This window comes from Pipra filicauda, unplaced genomic scaffold, assembly GCF_003945595.2.
Source record: "Pipra filicauda isolate LSUMZ 115617 unplaced genomic scaffold, ASM394559v2 scaffold122_size2191957_pilon, whole genome shotgun sequence".
NCBI classification, from domain to species: domain Eukaryota; kingdom Metazoa; phylum Chordata; class Aves; order Passeriformes; family Pipridae; genus Pipra; species Pipra filicauda.
In genome coordinates, this window is record NW_024103685.1 from 723,620 (window position 1) to 746,564 (window position 22,945).

The 22,945-nt window shown below is 38.3% G+C and overlaps 1 protein-coding gene across 3 annotated transcripts in view; it reads left to right on the forward strand.

The window, feature by feature from the left end:
• Positions 1 to 22,945, forward strand: part of PLD5 (phospholipase D family member 5) — a 170,116-nt gene that overhangs the window by 119,164 nt on the left and 28,007 nt on the right. For all 3 annotated transcript variants that reach the window (XM_039388653.1, XM_039388654.1, XM_027750658.2), the window contains one exon: positions 14,875 to 15,002. In XM_039388653.1, coding sequence (XP_039244587.1) covers positions 14,875 to 15,002 — 128 coding nt within the window. The remainder of the gene's footprint in view (positions 1 to 14,874; positions 15,003 to 22,945) is intronic.

The following is a 22,945-nucleotide window of genomic DNA, read 5'->3' on the forward strand; positions in this document are numbered from 1 at the left end:
GAGAGAAAGCAAATGGTTTAGGATAGCATTGAACATCTTAAACTTCTTAAAACTGAGTTTGCGATCGCAAGGGTTTGGGAAGAGCAGAGGGTGTTCTATAATGGTGCCCCCTTGGTCCTTCCTGTTTGAGTTCTAATAGTTTGCAGAAAATCTTTTAATCTCTATCTGCATTTAAAGATGGCTGCAGTAGTCACACATTCTCTTGGGATGGAAGAAACCTGTCTTCCAGTCACTAGTCTTCTTCTTCTACTTCCACCATATCTATTTTGAAAGAAGTGTCTTACCCTTATTTGTGAAAGAATTATTTTAATGTTCTGATTACAGGACCGGATTTTGTAACTTCATTGAAGGATTGATCCTTCTGTGCAATTCCAAATGAGGGGCAGGGGTAAACAACATACCTTCCATTGGCATTCTCTTCTGCCTAGTTTGGATGTCTTTCAGCTCAGAAAAAAAAAAAAGCTGGTGATAATCCAGTTATTAATGTAGGTTCTACAGGAAACTAGATGCCTAATCTGGGAATAAAATTTCCACTGGACACACAAATATCTCCGTATTGAACAGCATAATCGATCACAGTGTGAAACAGCTTATTTTCTCTTATGAGTCTGAAGTACACTAACTTTAAAAAGATTTAGGCATGGCCTGCCTTGCATGAGAGAATTAGCAGTATGAGGCTGTCACATCCACAGCCAATAGAGCAAAAAAAACAAACCAAAACAATCCTCACTATAATTTAAATTTTGAAGGCAGCCAGGCCCTTGGGTTGCACTGGTTTTTTTTGCAAAGAGGGAGAGGGAAAAAAGTTCTCTTAAGCCAAAAATTCTGTGTCTATTAGAGCCAGATATACAAGCAATAAATTATAATTCTAAGCTGTACAGCATCTGTGTCTGTAGATTTAGAAAATAATGCCTTTGCTGAGAGGAATAGCTTTGTACCCAAGGACAGTACCTTCCAATTGATAATGTGTACTTTTGCATTATGAAATGTTGGCCACATGCTTTTCACTATCTGTAGTCACTCTTTCGAAGATGCATAGGTAAAAAATAATAAATTTTTTTCCTGATGAATTAAGGCTACAAGTACTGCGAGGCATGTTTAGGATGCTAGGTGTTTAGTAGAAACAGTATCCTAATTCTTCAGCTTTGAAATTTTTAATAGAAAAGGTCTTTCATGGTTGATCAGTATTTAAGTACATAATTTCAGTTTGCAGATGTCGTTTCACTCAAGTCTGTTACTAAAGTGTGTGGATTCATGGATTTGGCAGAAATGGGCACTTTTCTATTTAATAAGCTCCAGCACAACTAGGAGTGTTTGTAATCCAGCCATCTTGTGAACAGCCAGAGTGCTCTTGTCTGGTAGTAACTAGTCAGGTCCTGTATAGCAGGTTAGTACCACAGGGATCATCTCCAAATCTTGCTTGACAGTTTACACGCTAGAATGGATTTTTCCTGTATGGCAGTAGTTGTTGTGAGCTGCTGACACCGTTTAGTACAGAGGAACCAGTAACGGATGGCATTAGCAGAAATTAGTTGTGACATTTTTAAAGCATATGGATAGTATGCAAATTCCTACCTACAGTTACTGAAAGAGCTGGTAAGAGCTGCCGGGGCCATCTGAGCTCAGAAAGCATTTGTTAGGTAGCTGCACTCCCTTTGCAGAAATTTTGGCAACCCATGCTTTCTCCTATATGCAAAAGCACTAACATTATCTCATCCTGAAAAGAGATGAATGGTCCTACAAAGGAGTCCAAGGAAAACAGGTTAATTTATTTTAGGTCAATTTTGTTTTGTCAGTTCATGTGATTTCCACATAAGTGATATCCACTTTAAGCCTGACTGTCTTCCTAGTGCTGTGCTTTGGTCAGTCACAGCACTCTTGCTGGTATGATTTGGTATATTTTTTGTTGCTACTGTTTTGCAAGCAGGGTTCAGCCTTCTCAGTGATGCTGAGTGTTTTGTCTCTCACCTTGTTCAAGTTTTTTATGTCATCTAGACTGAAGTGTAACTTCAAACCTGGGCAGCTCTGAGAAGACCATCATCTGAAGTGAGATGACAGGGACACTCGTATTACATTCTTTTAACTTCTTCACTGCTTAGGCCAATCAATCTAATATTTCTGCTTCAAACCTATGATTAAATTATTGTGGGCTCAAAGTTATATAAGAAGTTGCCAAAAACATCTAAGGGCATTAATAAATGTTCAAACCAAACTGACACACTCTGAGTGACACCATTTGGTTTTCATTTGATGAACACTTTGGAAAGGCTACTCAACTGTGCCTAATCTTGGGTTGTTGCATGCAACACAGTTGTAGCATTAAGTAAACTCATGTGATCAAATCTTGCTGGTTTATACAACATCAGTTACCAAGCGTGATCTTTCTAACAAGGATTTGCCACTGTGATAAGGTACTGATCTTTCTGATAATCACTTACAGCAGTTTTCCAATTAACCATAGGCTTGTACAGCACTTTGATGTGCTGTGAATTTTTACACAGCCTAGTGGTTGGAAAGCTTAATTTAAGCTTCTTCTAAAGGAATTCAACTGGAAGCGAAGTTACTAGATTGATATCTCTGCGTTACTCTCCATCATTTCCATCTCTTACTGTATGCCCTTATAGAGTCATTCTTTCTAAGGCTTATGCCTAAGAACAGTGCACATTCAGCCTTTTTTCCTTCCTTTTGACAGAATATTAACTATATACAGTGTGTAAAAATTAGTAATTATGTAGTGCAGAAATTGACAGTGACTTCAGTGACTCAAAACAAAACAGATCCCTGCTCTTGATGCTTTTAATCTCAGTAGTCTTGTTTGCATAAAGCGGAGAGAAGTGCCAGCAGAGTTATAGGACTACATAATACCTATACTAAGCTTCAGAATCATGTCAAAAGAACACTGTGATTGTTGTAATTAGAAGCTTTTAAAAATAACAGTTCCTAAGCAAAGGATCACAGAGCAGCTGTTCTCAGCTAAAAGACAAGTCCATGATGTGATTACTGGGACTTGAAGTGCATGTGCTACCTTCTGGTCTCGCTTTCATTGAGATCTCAGTGGGCAACCGCAAGCAGTCCAGTTACACAGCCCCTGTCCTGTACCTGCTGTCATCCCAGATGGCTCTGAACTGGTCCATCTCTGTCTCTTATTGTCCTCAAGCTAATTTTGTCTGTCCTGTGTGGTTTGGAGAAGATAAAGAAGTCCTACAGACCTGGTTCTCCATGAGTTCAAAATGTCACAGGGGAGTAATATACCTATGTTCGTGTCCTTCACAGATAGTTGCTGTATTTACTCTGGAGAAAGGAGATGATATTTGTGGTCTAGTCCCTCTGGAACACTAACATCTTATGTTATTTCAGTGTGCTGTCACTTTTATTGACTGTATATTTTGTATGTCCTTCACATAGCTAATAACATAACATCTGTGGAGTTGTGGCTTCCTTTTATTTTGCTTTCTACATTTCAAATAGGCTGTTTGGAGGAAAGTCAATTCGTGCTAAAAAGCTACTAACTTACAAGGTACTTATTTGTATCCCCTATGTATTTCCTCAAATTAAAGCATTTTTTCCTCACATACTCTTTATTTTTTTCTCAAAAAATGCACTGTGTGGATTTTTCTGCTTTTGACATCAGGCCATGTCCATTTGTCTCTTTAAAATGCCTCCATTTTAATATATGAAATAACTGGGTGACCAAACCAGAATGCTGAAGCCCTCAAAAATGCATCTGACAGGCTGGTCAGAACAATAGTGAGTCAAGCGTGAGACTTTTCAATGTGCTACAGCAGAGCTGTAGTGTCTGTTCTACATGCTTACTTTGAAAACAGAAGAGGCTGTAGACGTGTCTTTCAAGAAACTTAGACCTGTGGTAACAAAGAAAAAGTTCAGCTTCATTTGTTGTTTGGACTAGAAATGCAAGAAGAAATTCCCAGAGTCCCAATCTGCAACAACCCTCAGCAATCTTTGTCTACTTTTGGTATGTATATCATGAGTTAATACCTGCAGAAGTTCTAGCAAATGTTAAATAAAATTAAATTAGGACAAATCTGGGTATTCCAAAACTGTGGTTAGCCTTAAAATTTTTAAGAAAATATATTTTTCCTTCACACGAATTTATTTGTAAAGGCTTGGAGAATATATCATGATGCTTCTGTAGTTAGAAAATAAAATATGTTTCATCAAGTAACTGGAGAGTGGGGGAGTGAATGAATAACTGAATGAATATATATGATAAATGAAACAATGAATGAGTAGGCAAGGGCAAACATAAAATTATGAACTGAGTGTGAAGTGGAAGAGAGTCAAAGAGAGGGAGGAAGAATGACGCCAAGGGAAAGTAGTGGGGAAAGTGAAATAGAAGGGAGTAATGAATCAGATGAAAGAGAAGGGCAGAAACTGAAAACTGAGTAATTAATTTAGGAAAAGATCAGAACAGAGTGTTGTCAAAAGGTAAAGCATGTTCTTGGTGGGCTTGTGACAACATAGATGGAGAGAAAAATAATTGGAATTGAGATAGGAACAAGCTGAAAAAAAAATAGAAAAGTCAAAGGCCAACTTGCCAGGATAACAGCATAGAATCAAAGGAAAGAGGTAAGAAAAGATGCTGGAGAGAAGGCAGAATAAGTAGTAAAAGGAAATGGCAGTGGGTTACTTCTGGCTGTGCCTCTGTTTTTCTTGTATGGCCATGGCCAGGTCAGCCGGTGCTCTTGGCTTTTGGTAGCCTGCAGATAATAGTTTAGGGCTACTCAGAGAATCAGCTAATGAAAAGTGCAGAAAAAATATATTCTGTTATGAAGATACTGTAAAAATTAAAAGCAGTAGCCATCTGGTGAGGTATACTCCATCCTCACCTCTTTCTCTGCCCTGCAGTATGCTTTCTTACCTTCTGGAATTGAGGTTTCTTCTTCAGGGGAAGGAAACCAACAGCACCCAAAGCAGAGCTCCAAATGTCTGAGGACCACGTTTAGAGAATGATGCACAAGTGTTGTTATTGCTAGTCAGCACATTTAGAAATTACTATTGCCAATACTGATGGTTTTAGAATATATAAATACCAGAATGAAATCATATTGCTAAGTTAAAAAGAGAGATTGGGATAAATAGTCACTGCATTTTTCTTGGTAGGGATTTAGCCTTGTTCATTCATAGAAGGTTGTGACCCTAATTCCTCATATGTTAGGATGAAAAAATGTCCCTGAATTCTGGGATGTTTCATCTAAAAAGTATATAAATAAATGTAGTACTTCATAATGCTAATCCAAGTAAAGGAAAGGGTCTTTGAAGGGAGGTGGGGTAAGCCGTGTGCAAGTTTACAAATCTCTGTTATATTTAAAATAGCTTTCTTTTATAGTAAAAATGTATGCAATTATAATTAGGCAAAAAAAGAAGGCCACAACCCAGCTTTATTAATGCTTTTCCTGTCTGTATTGTAGTCTTCCTTTAAGCAGTAATATCCTTTGTCGCCTGAATCAACTAAGAAGGAAAATTACTTTTCCCCATCTCCGAAGCAATCACTTTTATAGCTTTGTCTAGTAAATGAGCAGCCTACTCTCCAATAATGAAGGGCAAAAAAAAGATGTGGAAAATTTTTTTTAATATTCTAGAAAACTTTGTTGTACATTAGTTCTCTTACAGACTGTACCGAATCATCAGACTCTCAAAACAGATTTGTACTCAGAAAAGGCTATTTAGAGGAATGCTGAGTTATGCTAAGGGGAAAGAATTGAACTGATCATCAGTGCTCTCATTATTCAAAATTTTATTCAAAATAATCTATGACTCTTGATATGAAATACCTCAAATAGCTCAAAAAGAAGTAAACATTTTATTGAAAAATACTGATATCAGAGTCAAGGCAGTATAAAATGAGGATTTTTTCACAGGTTTGCTACATCAGACAGCAACTCTTGTTAAAAGAGGAAGGAAATGTTTGCTACTTTCAACAAAATTATTAGAAGGAAAGGAAAAGCTGTTTGGAGCTTTTTAATTTACACTAAATTCTTGTGCACAGACTCAATTGTTTAGTTTTTAAAGACAGGCTAAAATGGGAGTCCTAAACTTTGGCCCAAACAGTAAGGGATTCTATAGCAAATATAGTACAGAAATCAGTGACTTCAGAGGCCAAATCTAGGTGGTGAAGTGTAGAGTTGAAGCATGTCTGCTTTCCTGTCTTGTTCTATGTAGTGTTGGCTGCTTACATTTTCTGCTGGTGGCACCATGTGCCTCTCAAGGACATTGTGATGCCCTGGATTTTCATCTTTGGAAGGACCAGAGATCTGTAGTCGTATGAGTTTATTCCTTGTTTGCAATCTAAAATTCTGTTCAGATGAAAAAACATACCCACACAACTATGAGGGTGGTGAGGCACTGGAATAGGTTGCCCAGAGAAGTTGTGGATGCTCCAGCACTGGAAGTGTTCAAGGCCAGGTTGGATGAAGCTTTGAGCAGCCTGGTCTAGCGGGAGGTGTCCCTGCCCACAACAGGGAGATTGGAACTAGATGACCTTTAATGTCTCTTTCAACCCAAATCATTCTATGATTCCATTCAAATAGAGTGTACCTGTGCTGTATCTATTCTGTGAGTAAAGAAGAGACTTTTTATCTCTATACTGTTGAATTTGGGATTGACTCTTGGCATTTTGCCAGTGAATTAGTAATGAGATGTAGTTGGGTGGGTAAGGAAACACTGTCAGACCTCTCTTTCGTCTCACCTCTGAGATGGGGTGGGAAGAACTTTGGTTGTATTTCTGGGGTTTTTCTCTGCTGAATAAATGAAAAGGGCCCAGCAGGCAGCACAACATACATACACGTGGGTGAGAGCTATAACATTCCTATGCTGAACTCCAGCTACAGCTGGGTACTTAGCTGAGAAATCGGGGTTTTCATTACTTAGACAAAGGCCAGCATTTGACACCTTCAAAGCCACTGTAAGAGAGTATTTAGATAAATGTTACTTTGGGAACTAACTAGCTCCCAAGATGGCACTGAAGTTAAACAACCAATTAGAAGAAATTATTTCCGACCTTTCCTTTGTTCTCAAAAATTTGCCATTCTGCATCCAGTGAGCAAACTCTGCGCACACGAGGGTCCTCTGATGGGTCTTTTCTGGATCTTCTGTGTCAGTGTAGACCCCTGTTTAAGCACATGGAAATGTCATCCCAAGCAAATGCCAGCATTGCCCTCCTATCTGCTCTGTTTGCACGAGGCAAATGGTTATACAAGATAAAAGGTGAACAAATACTGGAGCTTGCCACCTGAAATTTCTGAGGCCTGATTTTGAGACGAATGGAGACTGAGAGTATGTGGGTGTATCTTTAAATGGCAGCACTGGTATAAGCAGTTCCTGCATCTTGTTGCACCCAACCACAGCCACTGGATCCCACATGCTGTACCTTCAGTTGTGTTGGAAAAATTTTTTACTGCCATGTGGTGAGTGGGACTAGTGAATTGTTCTACATTTGAAACAATTATTTTTATTTATTTTTAACCTGTATCGATTTTCTGATCTAGCTTATTCCCTGGACACTGAAAAAGCTACTTTGGCACAGCTGAGGAGGTGGTGGTGGGAAGGAAGAGGGTTGCTGAAGATGGGATCTCTTCATCTGATCACTTGGGGGGAAAGGGGTTGGTGTAGTGGTTTTGTAGTTTGACAGGGTTTTTTTCCCCTTTTTTAAACATACCAGTTTTAATTCTGTAATACTTTGGTTCCAGAGAGCTGGGGTTTTAAATGCTTATTTTATACTATTTCTTTTTCTTCCTGCCCCTTCCTGTCCCCATACTCAGCTCTTGGTTTCCACAGTGCCTGGATAGAGCAGTTTCTGGGGCTGTACTGCTTTACAGAAATTATTTTAATACACTGAATGAGTTAAAAACAGAGAAAAAAAATAGTTGAGTGCAGAGGGTATTTGCTCCCCCTGACTGTGCAGGGCAGAGCCAAGCCCAACAGTGTGTTTACAGTCTGCCGGGGAGGGAAGGGAGCCAGGCAAGAAGCTGGCTTAGTGTCTGGAAAGGGGGCTGGGAAGTCAGCTGGCAGTCATGGAGACCTCTCTCTTCTCACATCCTCAGCTCCACGGGGAGATCCTTGACTGCAGCCTGTCTGCTTAGGGTAGCTCTCTTGTAGCAGTGTTTTTTCCAAGCTCCAGCCAGACAGGGACACGTGAGCTGGCTGGGGAGCGTGCCAGTGGAGATGAGTGGTGGCAGCACGTAGGAGGCAGAGTGTGACTGCTTGTTGTCCCTGAACCACCCACGCCACAGCCCCAAGCACATGAGCCCATCCATTGCAATACCAGTGGGTGCTGCAGGCACCTATGTCTTTACAGAGAGAGACCAGGACTCATGGAGCTTCAGGTTCCTCTCCTGGGTATTGATTTCCTCAAAATTCTCTTTGTGTCAGTGACCTCAGATGCTGTAAAATAAGACAATAAGCATTGCAGTAAATTTTAATGAAAAATAACTACATCAGAAACAGCTCAGTTTTCCTAAGGACAGCATTAACTTTTGGGAGCCAGTGCTATTTTGAGAAGCTGCTTATGCACATAGCTAATGGCCGATTGTACATTGGGAGTGAGTGTTTGTCATGCAGGTAGTTTGAATGCAACAGTTTAAGGCAGGCTAAGGTGGTGTGAATGTAAATTGTATTGCAAAAGCTTTCTGAGGATTACTTGGACTTGTGCTAGAATGTAATCTCTTTGAGTAAGTATGATTTCATTTTTTGCATGTGTGACAGCTGAATATAGAGCTGCTAAAGAAAAAGCAGCAAGGTTTTTATTCCACACTGGCTTTTTTTTTAAATTACTGTGGGCTTAGACTGATGAATAACACATAATCCCAGAGGGGCAGGATTCAGTCCTGGTAGTTTTTAAAAAGGACAGGGGTATGTGTGTGTGAGAAGCAGAGGGCAATGTAAATAAAATGGCTGATTCAAAGTTAAGTTATTATCATCAAAGATTTCCCTAACAGTCCCCTAGTGTTCTCTCTTTAAAATAACTCTGAATCATTAATCTTTCTGGGGCCAGGCAGACTTTTAAATTGCATTTCAGACCCAATATTCTGTAAAGAGCAAAGAAATAATAAATAGTCTAGTTTGTCTTTTAATCATTCAGAGACTTAGTAAAAATAACTTTATTGTCAAGTTATGCATTCCTCTGATTTGTACTTGTCCTCCTCTGAGTGCTGACAGGTCACACTAATGGGGCTTCTGGAACAACTCCATACTTTTTCCAATCAGTTGAGAAAAAAGCATGAAAATTCATGAGGAGATATCCTCTGCCTGGGTCACTTGTGTCAGCCCTGAATGAGACTGCTCCTCTGCTGCTTGTGACCATTTGTGTTGAAAACTCTGGATTTCTGTCTCAGTGGAATAAAAATTATTTTTATTCATGGGTGTACTTTGTGCTAAGGCTTGTTATCAGAAGCAAATGAATAAAATGAAAGTGTATATTGCAAAATATAGGGAAAGAGCCATTCACTTCATGTTCTATATGTGGACACATACATATCCTAATGAGCAAATTGTATCTTAAAAAATAAGCTTGGGACCTAAGGGCATTAAAGGATCTTTTGTTGAACTTGCTGACTAAGCACATGGTGATTAACTGCGTCTATACTGATCTGAAAATGCGGTTTAGCTGAAAGAATACAGAAGCTCTATGGCACAATGGCAAGTGCTGATTCCCACCCATGTGGTAGCCCCCCAGAGAGGCCAAGAAAGGTGTCATGCAGGCTGCTCGAGCACTCGCTGTTCTCAAGTGGGCATGAGCTTGGTATGGACTAGTTAAGTCTGCTCTTGACTCTGACTTCAGAGTGCCCTCCAAAGTATAGATAAAAATATGTATCTATGTGTGCCGAGTGACTGTCAGTAGTGGGGTGAAACAAAGAGGCCACAGCTCACATTCTCAGGCTCCTTTTCAAAGGTCTTGTTACTTAGAGTATTTGCTTGGGAACCCACAGAATTAGGAGAGGGGAAAAACTTGCTGGGAGCAAAGTGTGACACGGTGATGAGGAGTGTGAGAGGATGACAAGAATGGGGTAAGCAGAGGAGGGCAGCTGTTTCTACTGTGGCCAGTTTTGTGATGACATGGGAAACAGTGTCTGGAAGATGCGCAGTGGATTGGATGTGCAGGTGCATTTGTTAGGTTCAAACTGCAAATATATGAGAGCTGTAAGCAGTGGTGCTTTCAGTGGCCAGACTCATTTCATATATGAACGCTTCCTTGTACCCTGCGGTCCCTTCTCCTTTGTGATCCCTCTACAACCTTCCCACTCCCTTGTCCCAGTTCCCCCTGCCCCAATGTGTTCCCCTCCCTTATTGCTGTACCTCTGAAGCCTGTATTTGACAAGCTCTGTTTTCCCAAAACAGGGAAGGAGACATTCAAAAGCCCCTGTTCTTGTTCTCCACCTTTACAACTTTCCTGTTCCTAGCAGGAGGTAGCAGAACCTTGCCTGGCTCCATGACCTTTCTCCTAGGGCTCTGCACAATGCACTCCCAACATGTGCCATCAGATGATGTATCTCCATCTCTCTCCACCCTCTTTTCTGCTGCAGCACTGTTTCTTACTGTCAGGGCTGATGAGGTCAGCGCTGTCAGTGCTTTTCTCATCCTTGCTCTGCCCATCACTGTTGCTGCAACTTCCCAGGTAACTCTGTGTCTTCTTTAACTCCTTGAGTTCTTATCCTTATTTTTCTTTCTCTCTGGTTTTAAACACACTATAGTGAAAATAAGAAAGTTGTGAAGACAGAAGACCAATTTTAGCCGTGGTAAAAGCAAATGCAGCTTCTGTTTCTTGGGCGTTATGTTTGCTAACTCCAGAGTGAGTTTAGCCTGTAACTGGTGCTGTTTAAAACTGTGGCAGGCAGAATTTGCATGTTTGCTTTCAAGGCAGCTGTGATAATAGCAGCCTAAACAGTTGCTCTTTCTTGGTCCTGGCAAAAATGCTTTACTGTATTCACCAGAGAGGTGATTTGGCACAATGATGCTGCCCTTGTATAAGGACAATATCCTAGGCTGCTCATAGGCATTCCAAAGCCTTGTGGTGCACCTTCTACAGACTGTTACATAAACTCAGATGTGGAGGCCAACTGGCAGCCCTGTGCAATCCAGCCTCCTGCAGTCTCCCATGAAGAAGAGTCTCACAGTTGGTGTAGCTGCCTGGTGACTTTGCTTGAGTAGCAGTAAAATCCACAGCTAGTATATGCACAACACAAGTGTGCCAAGAATGTGTGTTGATGACATACAGTTTTTCGTGACAGTGTGTATGTGATGAGCTCTTAATTAAAGGCTCCTGCTAACAGCTTAGTGTTTAGACTCAAATATGTAAAAAAAGTCCTAGCCTTAGGTTCACAGAATCATAGAATGGCTTGGGTCTCAAGGGACCTTAAAGATCATCTAGCTCCAATCTCCCTGCCATGGGCAGGGACACCTTTCACTAGGACACGTTGCTCAGAGCCCCATCCAACCTGTCCTTGAACACTTTCAGGGATGGGGCAACCTGTTTCAGTGTCTCATCACCCTCACAGTAAAGAGTTTCTCCTAATATCTTACCTAAATCTACTCTCTTTCATTTTGAAGTAATTCCCCCTTGTCCTTCCCCCTTTCCAACATGCCCTTGGAAAAAGTCACTCTCCATCTTTCTTGTAGGCTCCCTTCAAGCACTGGGAGGCCACAATTAGGTAATCCTGAAGCCTTCTCTTCTTCAGGCTGAACAATGCCAATTCTCTTCAAGCTCCTATTCTTAAAGTCAAGCTTGCCCTGTAGCTTTCATGACACTGTTAGTGAAGTATCTGAGAGCAGGCAGCTAGACCAAACAGGATGTTGAAAGGCTAGAAATAGTAAATAGCATTTGCTTGTGCCATCCTTCTTCTCTGGGATTACTTTGGGAATTGGATATTTTTTGGAAATGGATGAAAAGTCAGTCTTTTTTGCAATACGACTGATATCTTGTTTTCTTCCTCCATTATGAGACAAAGCAAGAGTCTTAAGTGGTAGCCTGGCACTTCCTAGGTGCTGTGTTCACATTACATGGAGAAGGTCCAGGCTGTCAGTGGCAGAATCCCCTCTGTGCATCCCAGACTGCATCAGTCATCTCCCTTATACAGTGTGCAAACCCTCCCCACCTTGAAGAAAAAGTATTCAGATAAATGTCTGTAACTTAAAACATCCCTACAGTTGTCTTTTTTTTTTTTTTTCCTGCAGAAAATGTATAATCTGTCCCAGCCTTTAGAATGCACAATTTTATGGGATAGACCAATCTACTTGAGTTTTAAGTGACAGCACTGATTTTCTCTAGGTTCTCACCCTGCATTTTAATCTTCAATGAAACAAAATAGTTAGCTTTATTTGGCATGTTTATAAGCAATTGAACCTACAAATGTGCCTTCTGGTTGAACTCAGTAGATCCCCAGCTTTGTGTAATTAGGACTGCAGCATGATAGAGAGTTCTGTTATGACTTCACATATTGATCAGTCTAATTTAATTTCCTCATGGGACCTGGACCATGCTAGGGAAGGTGGATTGTGTTGAAGGCTTGATAAGCCTATTTTAACAAAGCATCTCAAGGGCTTCTGGAACAGAAGCAATTATCAATACTGATACATGTTTCCTTTCATCAAAAGGTAAGGGCTCATTAATAGGCTTCACAACAGCTGCTGTTTGCAACACATGACTTTTTTTTTAATTAACTTGGAGATACTGCTTCCTCAGCCTTACCAGTTTCCAGAAAGAAAAGAAATTTGGTTGCAGGTTTTAATTTTAGTGGTATATGTGATAGCAGTATCTTCTGCATTTCTATATTCACTATTTTGGTAATTGAAGCCTAGATTATATTTTAGAGAGATGGTTCCATTCCACTGCTTATGCCCATGTCTGAATGAACCATGCCAACAAATTCTGGTATTTTGCAACTTTTGAATTGTGTGTCAAATTACTGATGATGTCTGCTATTTTTAATGTTAGTATTATTGGTTGAATAGTCTCCTGTTACAACTTTGGAAATCAGCATTCTTGTTTGTCATTGGATATTTCAAAAATGTTTTTAAATTGTATTTATTTTAGGCTCTCAGTTATGAGAAGGAAGTTCACTGTTGCTTCCCACTGTTTTATCTTTCCTATGCAAAACTCCTAACATTTCGTTTATAACCTATTTGATGTAGGTGTGTTGTGGGTGTTAAATTCGTACTGCTATTTAATGTTGCAAATTGGATGTATGAAAAGAAAACATCGTCAAGGCAAACTGCTATGTTAAAATTGATTTTAAACACAGTTTTTGGATAAGTAGCTAGAAGTGTAGTGCCTTACAGAATGGCTATCCTTAGCTAATAGTAGTTGCTTTTGTTTTGTTTATTCACCAGAAAACAGTTTAAACCATTTAACACCTGCTATAGTGTTTTCTGATTTCTTTTTCATTTCACACATATTATCTCAATAATTAGCACGGTTCTGCTAATTAATGCATGGATTGAAAGTAGCAGCAGTACATTCCAAGCAAATTGGAAAAAACCCCTTTGTTTCTAAGCATAGATGAGTGTGCATGGGTGAAACATAAAAAAAGGGAAAGGCAGCTGGATTACACAAGTGTAATTGACCAATGAACAAATTCTGTAATGTGCTCAAAATCCTATGTTGCTTGTTTGGTGGGTTGTGATAAGTGGCACCTTACCTGATTTTTCTTCTTTTCTTGATGTCTAAACTTTTAGAATCATTTGTTCAAGGGAAAATTAGAGTTTTCATGATAAAACAGAACTATTTAGCACTGGTAACCGTTGCCTAAAATTGCAAGTGTTTCTTAGGAGGTCAGAAATAGGAAGTTAGATTAAAAGAAGAAATACATTATGTATTCTAGAATTCTTTTGAAGTTGTGACTCAACCATTACTGGAATTCATGATATTGAAGATCCCATGAATGTTTAATGGCAAATGGCTGGAACCTGTACTGCCCTCCAGGCTATTGTTTAGTGTCACTTCTCTTCCCCAGTTAGTCATGACTGAAGTGTGAAGATTAGTGGATAAATTACCTTCAGCAATGATTAATTCAGATTAATTACCTAATTTTGCTAACACTGGAGCACCGAAAGAACAATAATGGTGTGACAAATACCCTAACCTTACCTAACAGTAGGTATATTCTAGATTTAGTTTTGCAAACATACTGATGGGGCCAATTCAGATGCTCTTAGTGATGTGATGGAGCCAACATGCCAACAAATAGCTCCTTTGATTTCAGTGGGCTATAATCCTTATTAAAGCTGTGCAGTTCAAAGTGATAGTTCAGTGTCACAGATTAGTGGGAATAAGAGCAGTTTCAACATACTTTAGGCCTTTGCTTACTTCCTTGCTCCTTAATTCTCCAGCCATGTTCCTCTTGTCCAGGTCTGTTCCATGCGACAGCCGCTGTAGGTACCTGCTCAAACCATTGCACAGGCAAAGGAGCAGAGGCTGCTTTTTAGGAAGTGGTTTTACTTACATTCATATTTTAAAGGTCATTATTGCAATATGTAATTGGTGTGTGCTACAGAATAGACATTTAAAAATGAACTATTTTTAGCAACATGCAGTATGGAAAAAATGATGGGGAAAAAATAAACTATTTGATTCTAAAATGGAAGAAAGATAAATATTATAATGCATGGGAATGTTCCCTATACATGGAACATGTGTTAATTAAATATTTCTTGTGTAACTGGAATATACGTTGTTTGAATTCTTAAACAGTGGGACAGTAACACTGTTTATCATTGATTTTATACCTTAATGATATGTTTAATTACATCCCTCACTAGTTTTGGAAACTGAAGCCATGAAATGTGAAGTTGTTTCTTTTTGTAATAATGTAAAATACCTATTATTAAGTAATGCTATTAATTATTTTATCCTTAAATCTCTAGGTGCTGAAGTGTTGTATATGAACATGTCAGCATATAACGAAGGTCGGCTTCAGTCATCTTTCTGGATTGTTGATAAACAGCATGTATACATTGGAAGTGCCAGCCTAGATTGGAGATCGTTGGGACAGGTAATTCAATTGAAAAAGTAATCCTATACCCTTGGCGGGTATAATGAGGGGGAGAAAAAAAGTAATGTTTGGAAGCCACTTGGATAGCTCTATTTTCTGACAGTTTACTGTCAAAGGTGCCAGCATCAAAAACTGTATTGCCACAGTTTTGATGACTCTTCTATGTTGTCAAAAGTGTATTACTATAAATTTTGCTTCTTTTCATTGTGACAGCTATCTTCCATGGTTATGCTTAGATTTTTAAAATTTGATTGCTTTTATTGATTTCTTTGATAGTTATTGTAAGTTCCAGTTTACTTATTTTATTAAAAAAAAAAAAAATTGAGCAAACCTTCTGGTAGACAAACCACTATGGAAACTCTGTGGTCATATCATGACCTCATCCCTCTAATCTGCCATTTAAAAAAGCAAAAACAATATTTGGAAAGACTTCCACATAGATAGGGGGTATTGTCCTGGAATACCCACTACCTTTGGAGAGGAAGAGATTTATGGCTACAGAGAGTCAAATAGTATAATGTTTTTCAAGGATGTATGTGTTAGAGAGAATTCCATATTTTTATTCTTGATAAACATGAGAGTTGAAGGTCTCTGCCAACAACCACTGCTGAGAACTCTCTATAGTCTGCAACCATTTTGGAGAAGTATTTCATCAGTAATGCAGTTTATTTGGCTTTTTGTAGGTATCCATGTGTTTTTTTCTTTCTGCAACAATCTCAGGATCATTAACGGCTGTCATGTTCATTTTTGCTATACCATTTACTGTGTGAGGCTGCTGTCAGTCACATTTATGGAGTGAAAGTTTTGCTTTTAGATCTCAGTAACTGAAATGCACAACAGAGGGGGAAAAGAAGTGGTCCTAGGTAGTTATTAGTTGCAGTAAAAACGCTTACTTTCTAAATATGAGCAGACTCTCAGAAGCACAGGAATAACTGTGAACATAGATTCTAATGATTTTGTAAAGAAGAATGTGTGTGTTGGTTGTGTTGAATTTGTTTTGAGCTGAGACTGAAAGTCTGAATAAAAACAAATCCGCCATTTTAGTAAGGAAAGAGTGGTTAAATGCATTTTTGCTGTTCTTATGATATTAGTTTATTTAAAAGGTAACCTTTTAACGTTTACAAAGGAATCTGGAATATTGATAGAAAAGATTATATTATTAGCAAACTAGGGAAAGTCTTGGCCGAGGGTATGTTGTATTTTCAGTCAATGTAGGAACATACAGTTTGGGCTTTTGGACAGTCTAGAAAATGTAAATTGCCTGTGCCTCATGAGCTATCCTGTCCTTATGTCATAACAAAATAGCTTGTCATAGGATTTATTTAGCTTATAAATATTTTAACTTTGAAGCCTCTTCTAACTGGGGGTTTGAGTAGTGGTGAAAATAATAAATGTGGACAAAAGAAGCACATCTAACACACAGATTATTATTTATGTACTTATAATCTTTATCAGAGATGCTACAATTCCATATAGGATTGGTCTTCTCATGCTGAAGTAAATCTTAAACCTTCTAATTAATATACGTTAAATTTTGATGCCAGTTACTTGTGGGCCAGTGTTTCAAATGTGATTCCTCACTTAATTTTATCACACTTTTCTGCATGCATTTTTATTAATCTTCTTGTCATATAACAGTATATTTTCATATGTAGTTATAAGATGAAGCTCAGAAGAATATTTGTTAAGAGCAAAAAGAAATATCTCTGAATTACAGTAAAAGAGAATCTGCTTTCAAGTAGTTGAGAAATGTATGCTGGGGTTTCAGAAGAGCCTAAGGAAATTAGATGCTTGGCTCCCGTTGACGTTAGATATGAGTATCCAATTCCCTTTCTCCAGATTCACAGGTTAATAAATCAGGGCACCTGTCAAAGAGATCTGATATGCTTTCCTAAAATAATAATCTGTCTTGAACTTTTCACATAAGAAACAAAATAAGCTTAGAACTATTGTCATTTTATTCTGAGTGCCTTCCTTAAGCAAAATGCTTAGCACACGCGTGGGATCTAATCTTAAAACCCACGGTGAGCTGAGCCCTCACTGGGGAAGCACATCTCCCAAGGGTTCTCATTACCAGAGTCCCAGTGTAGCTGCAAATAAGGGAACCAGGTCCCTCTTTTCTTCTCTCAAAGCAGCCTAAATGACTAAGGACTGAGTACCTGATAAATGGCAGATAGTGCCTGTTCTGACCCATGTCCTTTCACTTGCCCTGCCTGCAGTAGTGGGATAGGGCTTCTGCAGTTCTGCAGCAAGAGGGGACTTGCTGCAGATGCCACTGCATGTTTCCCATTACATCCTGTTTTTCCTGCAGAGAAAGGACCATGAAAAGACAACCTGGGCTGTTGATTAGTTGAATATGGTCTCTTCATCGGACTTGCAGAGTATCAGAACTGGTGATTATTGAATCAGCAAGCCGCTTTGGCCAGTATTACTAGACCTTGACAGCAAATCACAGAACAAAGTAGGTCTCTCCTATTCTAGAAACATATGGCCTGTCAAGCACAGCAGTTGTCTTCTCACTCAACAAAATATCCAATGTGAGTCAGTCACCTTGTAGCTAACAGTGTCTCATTATATAGCAGCACAGTTCCAGTGTAAATTATGTGAGTGCATCCATTTTCACATCTAATAATACATAAAGTGTAATGAAAAGCTTCAGATTTTAACTGTACTTTGTTGTCATATCTTTTCACATGCCTGCCCCTGTATTTTCTGCATGTACTGCTTCCTCTGTGCTGTGCATAATTCAGGCCAGTACACTGCATAATTCATACAGGAGCACCTACCTGCTTTGCTGGTATGGCAGCCACACTAAAGATGCAGCAGGTCTCTATGGTACCTCACCCTGGGCTATAGTTCCAGAGCAGACCTACGTCTTGGTTGTTAAGGGCCTAAGATGTAGAAATGCTTCTTTGTTGTGGCAGTACAGAGCATTTGACATATGAGTGTGCTAGAGAATATTTACACAAAGTTACTGCAGGAAATATGACTGGGGTTTATTGCTATTTTGTCCCTTTGCATGGAGCTAAAAAAAAAATAACTAAATCTGTTAGCATAATTTGTCTCTTATGAGGCTAGATCTAAAGCTCAAACAGTGATTTAACTTTTAACAGCTCCTTGGAAAACAACATCAGGACTTACATGCTTTGGTTTTGCAATATTTGTGGAGAATTCTTCTCTCTGTTTTTAAGCTTGACACTAGAGATCAATCTCGGATGAAGCTTACTGAGTTTTGTTACCATTTTCTTGACTTGCCAGCACTGACAAGAAGCAATACGAGTATTTTCTTTAAAACCAAATTTTCCACATCAAGGAGAGATTTTCATATGCTGCATTTATTACTTAGGAATAACCTTTAAAGTTGCATATATCCTTGTGCCTCCACTGTCAAAGTTTTAATACTTGCTAGACTCTCAACTTTGAAATTATGGGCAAGGCTGAGAACACATCCTTACTTTTCAAGTAAAACTGTGTTTCAGTTAGATTGCCAGTTTGTCAAAACTAATAAATCTGGCTGAAATCATGTATGCCAGCTATCTGCTTCAGTTTGAAATCAAACCCTACAGGCTATGGAGTTTAGAGTCCCAGGAAACAGGATTTTACAAAAACTGGATGTTTTTTCATTCATAGTGAAATATTTTGATCTTTTCTTCAAACAGGTCTAAATTTTGTGTCAGGGATGCATCTTTATTTGTTGTTATCAATATAGCTAAATATTACCCAATTACATAATCTGTTGAAAACTGAGGGTTATGAACAGCCAGAGTTTTTACCCTTTTCTTAGGTTTAGTAAGCTATGTAAGATTTTACCAGTGAAATAATCTAGTTTCTTGCTGTAAATTTTTATAAACTGATAAAATGATTTCAAATTTGTATAAACAATGTGTCTTACAAGTTTACCAGCTTGATGAAGGACATCTGGAGAGATGTTCTCTTGTTCTTTACAGTGCCATTCTGACTTCAAAATGTCATTCATGGGGGGCACTAGAAGAGGAAAATTTTTAAGATAACATTTTAAGTTACATTTTGAACTTTTTATTTCATGTAGGAGATGTATGTGATCAACTGTACAACTTCGATCTTGCATTTCACTGATATGCATCTGGTAATGGATGCAATTGATAAAGTATTTTCCGAGAGTTCCCAGATTCTCACCTACTAAGAAGTTCTTCTTATGACCATTGAACAAGCCAAGGAACATCTTTGGGCCATAGCTGTGCAACCTACTTAGGTATATATTTAAGATAATAATGTGTTGAAGTCTTTTTTTTTTTCTGCAAAATACATGCATCTATGTTAAAATGTTTGGGTGAAAAATAAGGTCACTCAAACATGCCTAAAATTGAGTATGTATACTGATTAATTTTTGCCTATGGCTTGAACTAATAGCAATCATGATAGCTATGGTGCTATATTGTAGTTACTAGTTCCTTGACTAGGTAGCTTATTAATATACTTAATAAAAGAAAATTGTTATATAACAACTTTTATAATCCATAATATTAAATACAGCACAATAGTTAACAAAAATTTTCATATATTTCTTTTGTTCCATGACACTCTCCAATAGTTCCAGCAAAGCTTGAAAATATATTTCACTCCTTAATTCAGTTAATGAGCATGAGATTTGTAACACATTCCCAGTTTTAATCAGCTCAAGAAACACTTCTGGAGCTCTTTATACTAACAACATTTTTGGAAAAGTTTTATTTACACATGAATAATCGAATCCAGTGGGCAAAAAACTGTAATGAATTAGTCGAACCACTTCAGAAAAATGCATTTATGTGCAACAAATAATCAGCTCTTGGAAAATTCTACTACTGAAAATTACTGAAGCAAGTAAAAGTAAGCCGATTGTCTTCACTTGAAGTGAAATCAGGCTAATATTAACTTGTCTTGTAGTCAAAAAAAAACAAAACCTTAAATCATGAATACTAACATGTACCAGGTAGTTGAGTGTATGTGTGGAGGTTAGTGATCAAATTTGAATGTTCAAGGTCTCAAGTAGAAGCTTGCTGATTGCTCCTTGGAATTGTGGAGTCTGACTGTAAACAAATGGACGGAATGAAAGTGGCAAATCAGGAGTCCTCCAGTTCCTGAAGAGACATGAGAGAGAACCACAGAATTAGGAAGCTGCTCAGGCCTTGTGCTCATGCATGGAAACTGTTTAGATTGGGGGAGGAGTGTAGGGGTACCAGAAAGAAGTGGTCTTGAAGCAAAGAAGGGGACCCAAACAGAAGAAGGTGAAGTTCCTTGCTGCAGGAAAAGTCCTTGAAATGGGAGAGATCCTGGAGATTAAAGAGCTGTGGGGAAGAGGGAAGCCTGGGGATTCAAAAAAAGCAGTGGCTGGTGATGCCTGAGAGAGGTAACAGTGAGCAGCCCTGCAGCAGGGACAGACCCAACTTTCTGTTCAGTATCGGGGGCCAGCAGCCACCTCCCTGCAGGAAGAGAAGGTATGGATGGAAAGTGTGAAATATGATCAAGTAGTTGCAAAATCTCCCATCTTGTTGGTTCTTAAACAACCCCAAGATTCAGATCCACTGCAGGTAGTCATTTACTCTATCTCGCCTGGGACATCTTAAAGCATTATCTCAAAAATTTCTGCTTAAATTTTGGCTCATCTGATATTGAGGAAAAGATCCTAAGCAGACCCATGTTTTTTTTCTCTTATCTGTGTAAAACCTGCCAGCAGTTTTCTGGATTGTTCATTCTTCTGATTAGTTTAAATTCAGATCAGTTTAAGCTGAATGGCTGTAAGACGTAATTTTTTTATGGACAAGAAATCAACCAGGTTGTAAAAAATATGATTTTTAAAGGATAGAAAAACAACTAGGCTGGAAAACATACATTTTTAAGGACAAAAAAATAACCATGGGCACTTGTTCTTATTTTCCCATTAATTTTATGTCTCTCTTGGATTCTTTGTGTGATTTGTTTCACTGATAAAAACTAAGGCTTCAAAAAGGCATTTGATTTCTCTTTATCTTAAAAAATCTGTCAGAAGGAAGACTGGAAAAATAATTTCTAGTATCTTCACCTATGTATTTATTTATGAAGACATCTTAATTCTTGCTAAATCAGGCTTATGAGTAGAATTTTTGGACCTTTCATGAAATGTATTAGTAGAAGTTTATTTAATCATCTCTGTTGCAAAGGATCAATGATTTGTTCCTGCTGACGCTCAGCAGTGCCTTGGAGCACTTCCTAAAGTGTCCCATGTGACAGTTGGGTATCTGACAGGACCACTAAACAACAGTATTTCCTTTTCAGGCAGTTTCCTCTCCATCCTCCTCTGACTCTCTTGTTGTTACAAGTTAGAAACTACTAATTGTATTTGCATAATTTAAGGAAATAAAAAAATTAGATAAAATGTCCCAACACTTTTTATCAGGTTGGAAGCAGAGACCTGTTTTTTCTGAGGTGATAGGTTTTTACTTGATGGACCTAAGATGTTAAATAAATTCACAAAAGGGTCAAAATACTGTAGGTGAGACATGTGACAGTGCATAAATGAGAAACTCTCTGTGGACTATTTGTCCATTGTGGTTGTTAGTATATAAAACATACTTGTCTCTTTAGGATTTACTCCTACAGCACATGATAGTTGTAGCAATTATGAATTATCAATTACACTTGAAGAATAAGGAATAAGTTGCCCGATTCATTTATTCTGTTAATAATTCAGTTTAATAAACAGTCAAATTAGGTAAGATGGAGAGTTATGACAATTATTCAAAAAAGATTTGTTAAGCACCTGATAAACAATGTTATGCTTTTTATGATAAATATGAATAATCTAGTGCATATTTACAGTGAAATTATATTGGATTCTGAATAATTTTCTGGAATTAATAACCCTATAGTCATGGCAGGGGGGGAGGGAAGAAAAGGGAAAAAATTCCAAAACCGTAGTTGGTCAAAAGACACACTTTTGTGTATGTCAATTTTAAGTAAAAACTGATGAACCAATATTTTATTTGTTTGGTATGAATTAATTTTTTGAACTTAGCTGTAGGAAGGCTTGCAGCAGGATGTCTCCAAGAGTGACTGAAATGTTGCTGTGTATCTTGCCTGTTATCACCAGACAGGACAGAACTGGCTTGCGAAATAATGGGTCTTGCATTCTAGTTGTTCAGGCTCTCCTCCTTTTAACATAGAAAAAAGGAGACAAAAGCAAATGTCTGAATTCATCTGTACCACCTTCCCCTCCTCTTGTCTTTTGTGGCAAAAGGACTGATAAAACCTAAACTCCTAACTCCTTGTCTTCCTACTCTGAGATGACAAAAGTTGCTAGATGATGGTATCTCAAGTATTAAGAGGTGCATCTAAAAGGTCAGGTTTGGGGCAATTTAGGATTGCGGGAATATTGGAGAAGCAAGCCTTTGTTTGCTTGTGGTGGATAAAATCAATTGGAAGCAATCCACATGGTTCTTTACTCAAAAGTCTCATTTCAGTTACACTGAGGAGACTCATGTGAAGGAGATATAGCTCAAAGGCACACTTATGAGTGACAAAATTCATCCCGAAATTATCCCTTTTTCTCTTGGTCTTCATTTCTGGGGATATAGATCCTAGTAAAAACTTCCCCAAAATTCAAGCGTTTCTGGAATGCTGTCAGGAGCAAATGCAACCTGTGTTTCTTTTTACATATCTCTCCCAGGGAAAGGGGAATGATGATTTGCTCAAATTACATCCTTGAACGCTGTATTTTCTATTTATTTGTGTGATCAAAATTGTCCTCCTATAAAACCAATATGTAATAAATACTGGATTTCTATATGTCTCACACTACATCATGATAATCTCATTTGTTTCCAGTTTCCCAAAATTTTGCTATAGCGAAACCACTTCTCAAAACTGATCACTGAGACAGGATCTGCACATTTGCAATTTCTGTTGATGACAGTTGCATCCCCTCTTTACAGAACTGTATAGAGCAA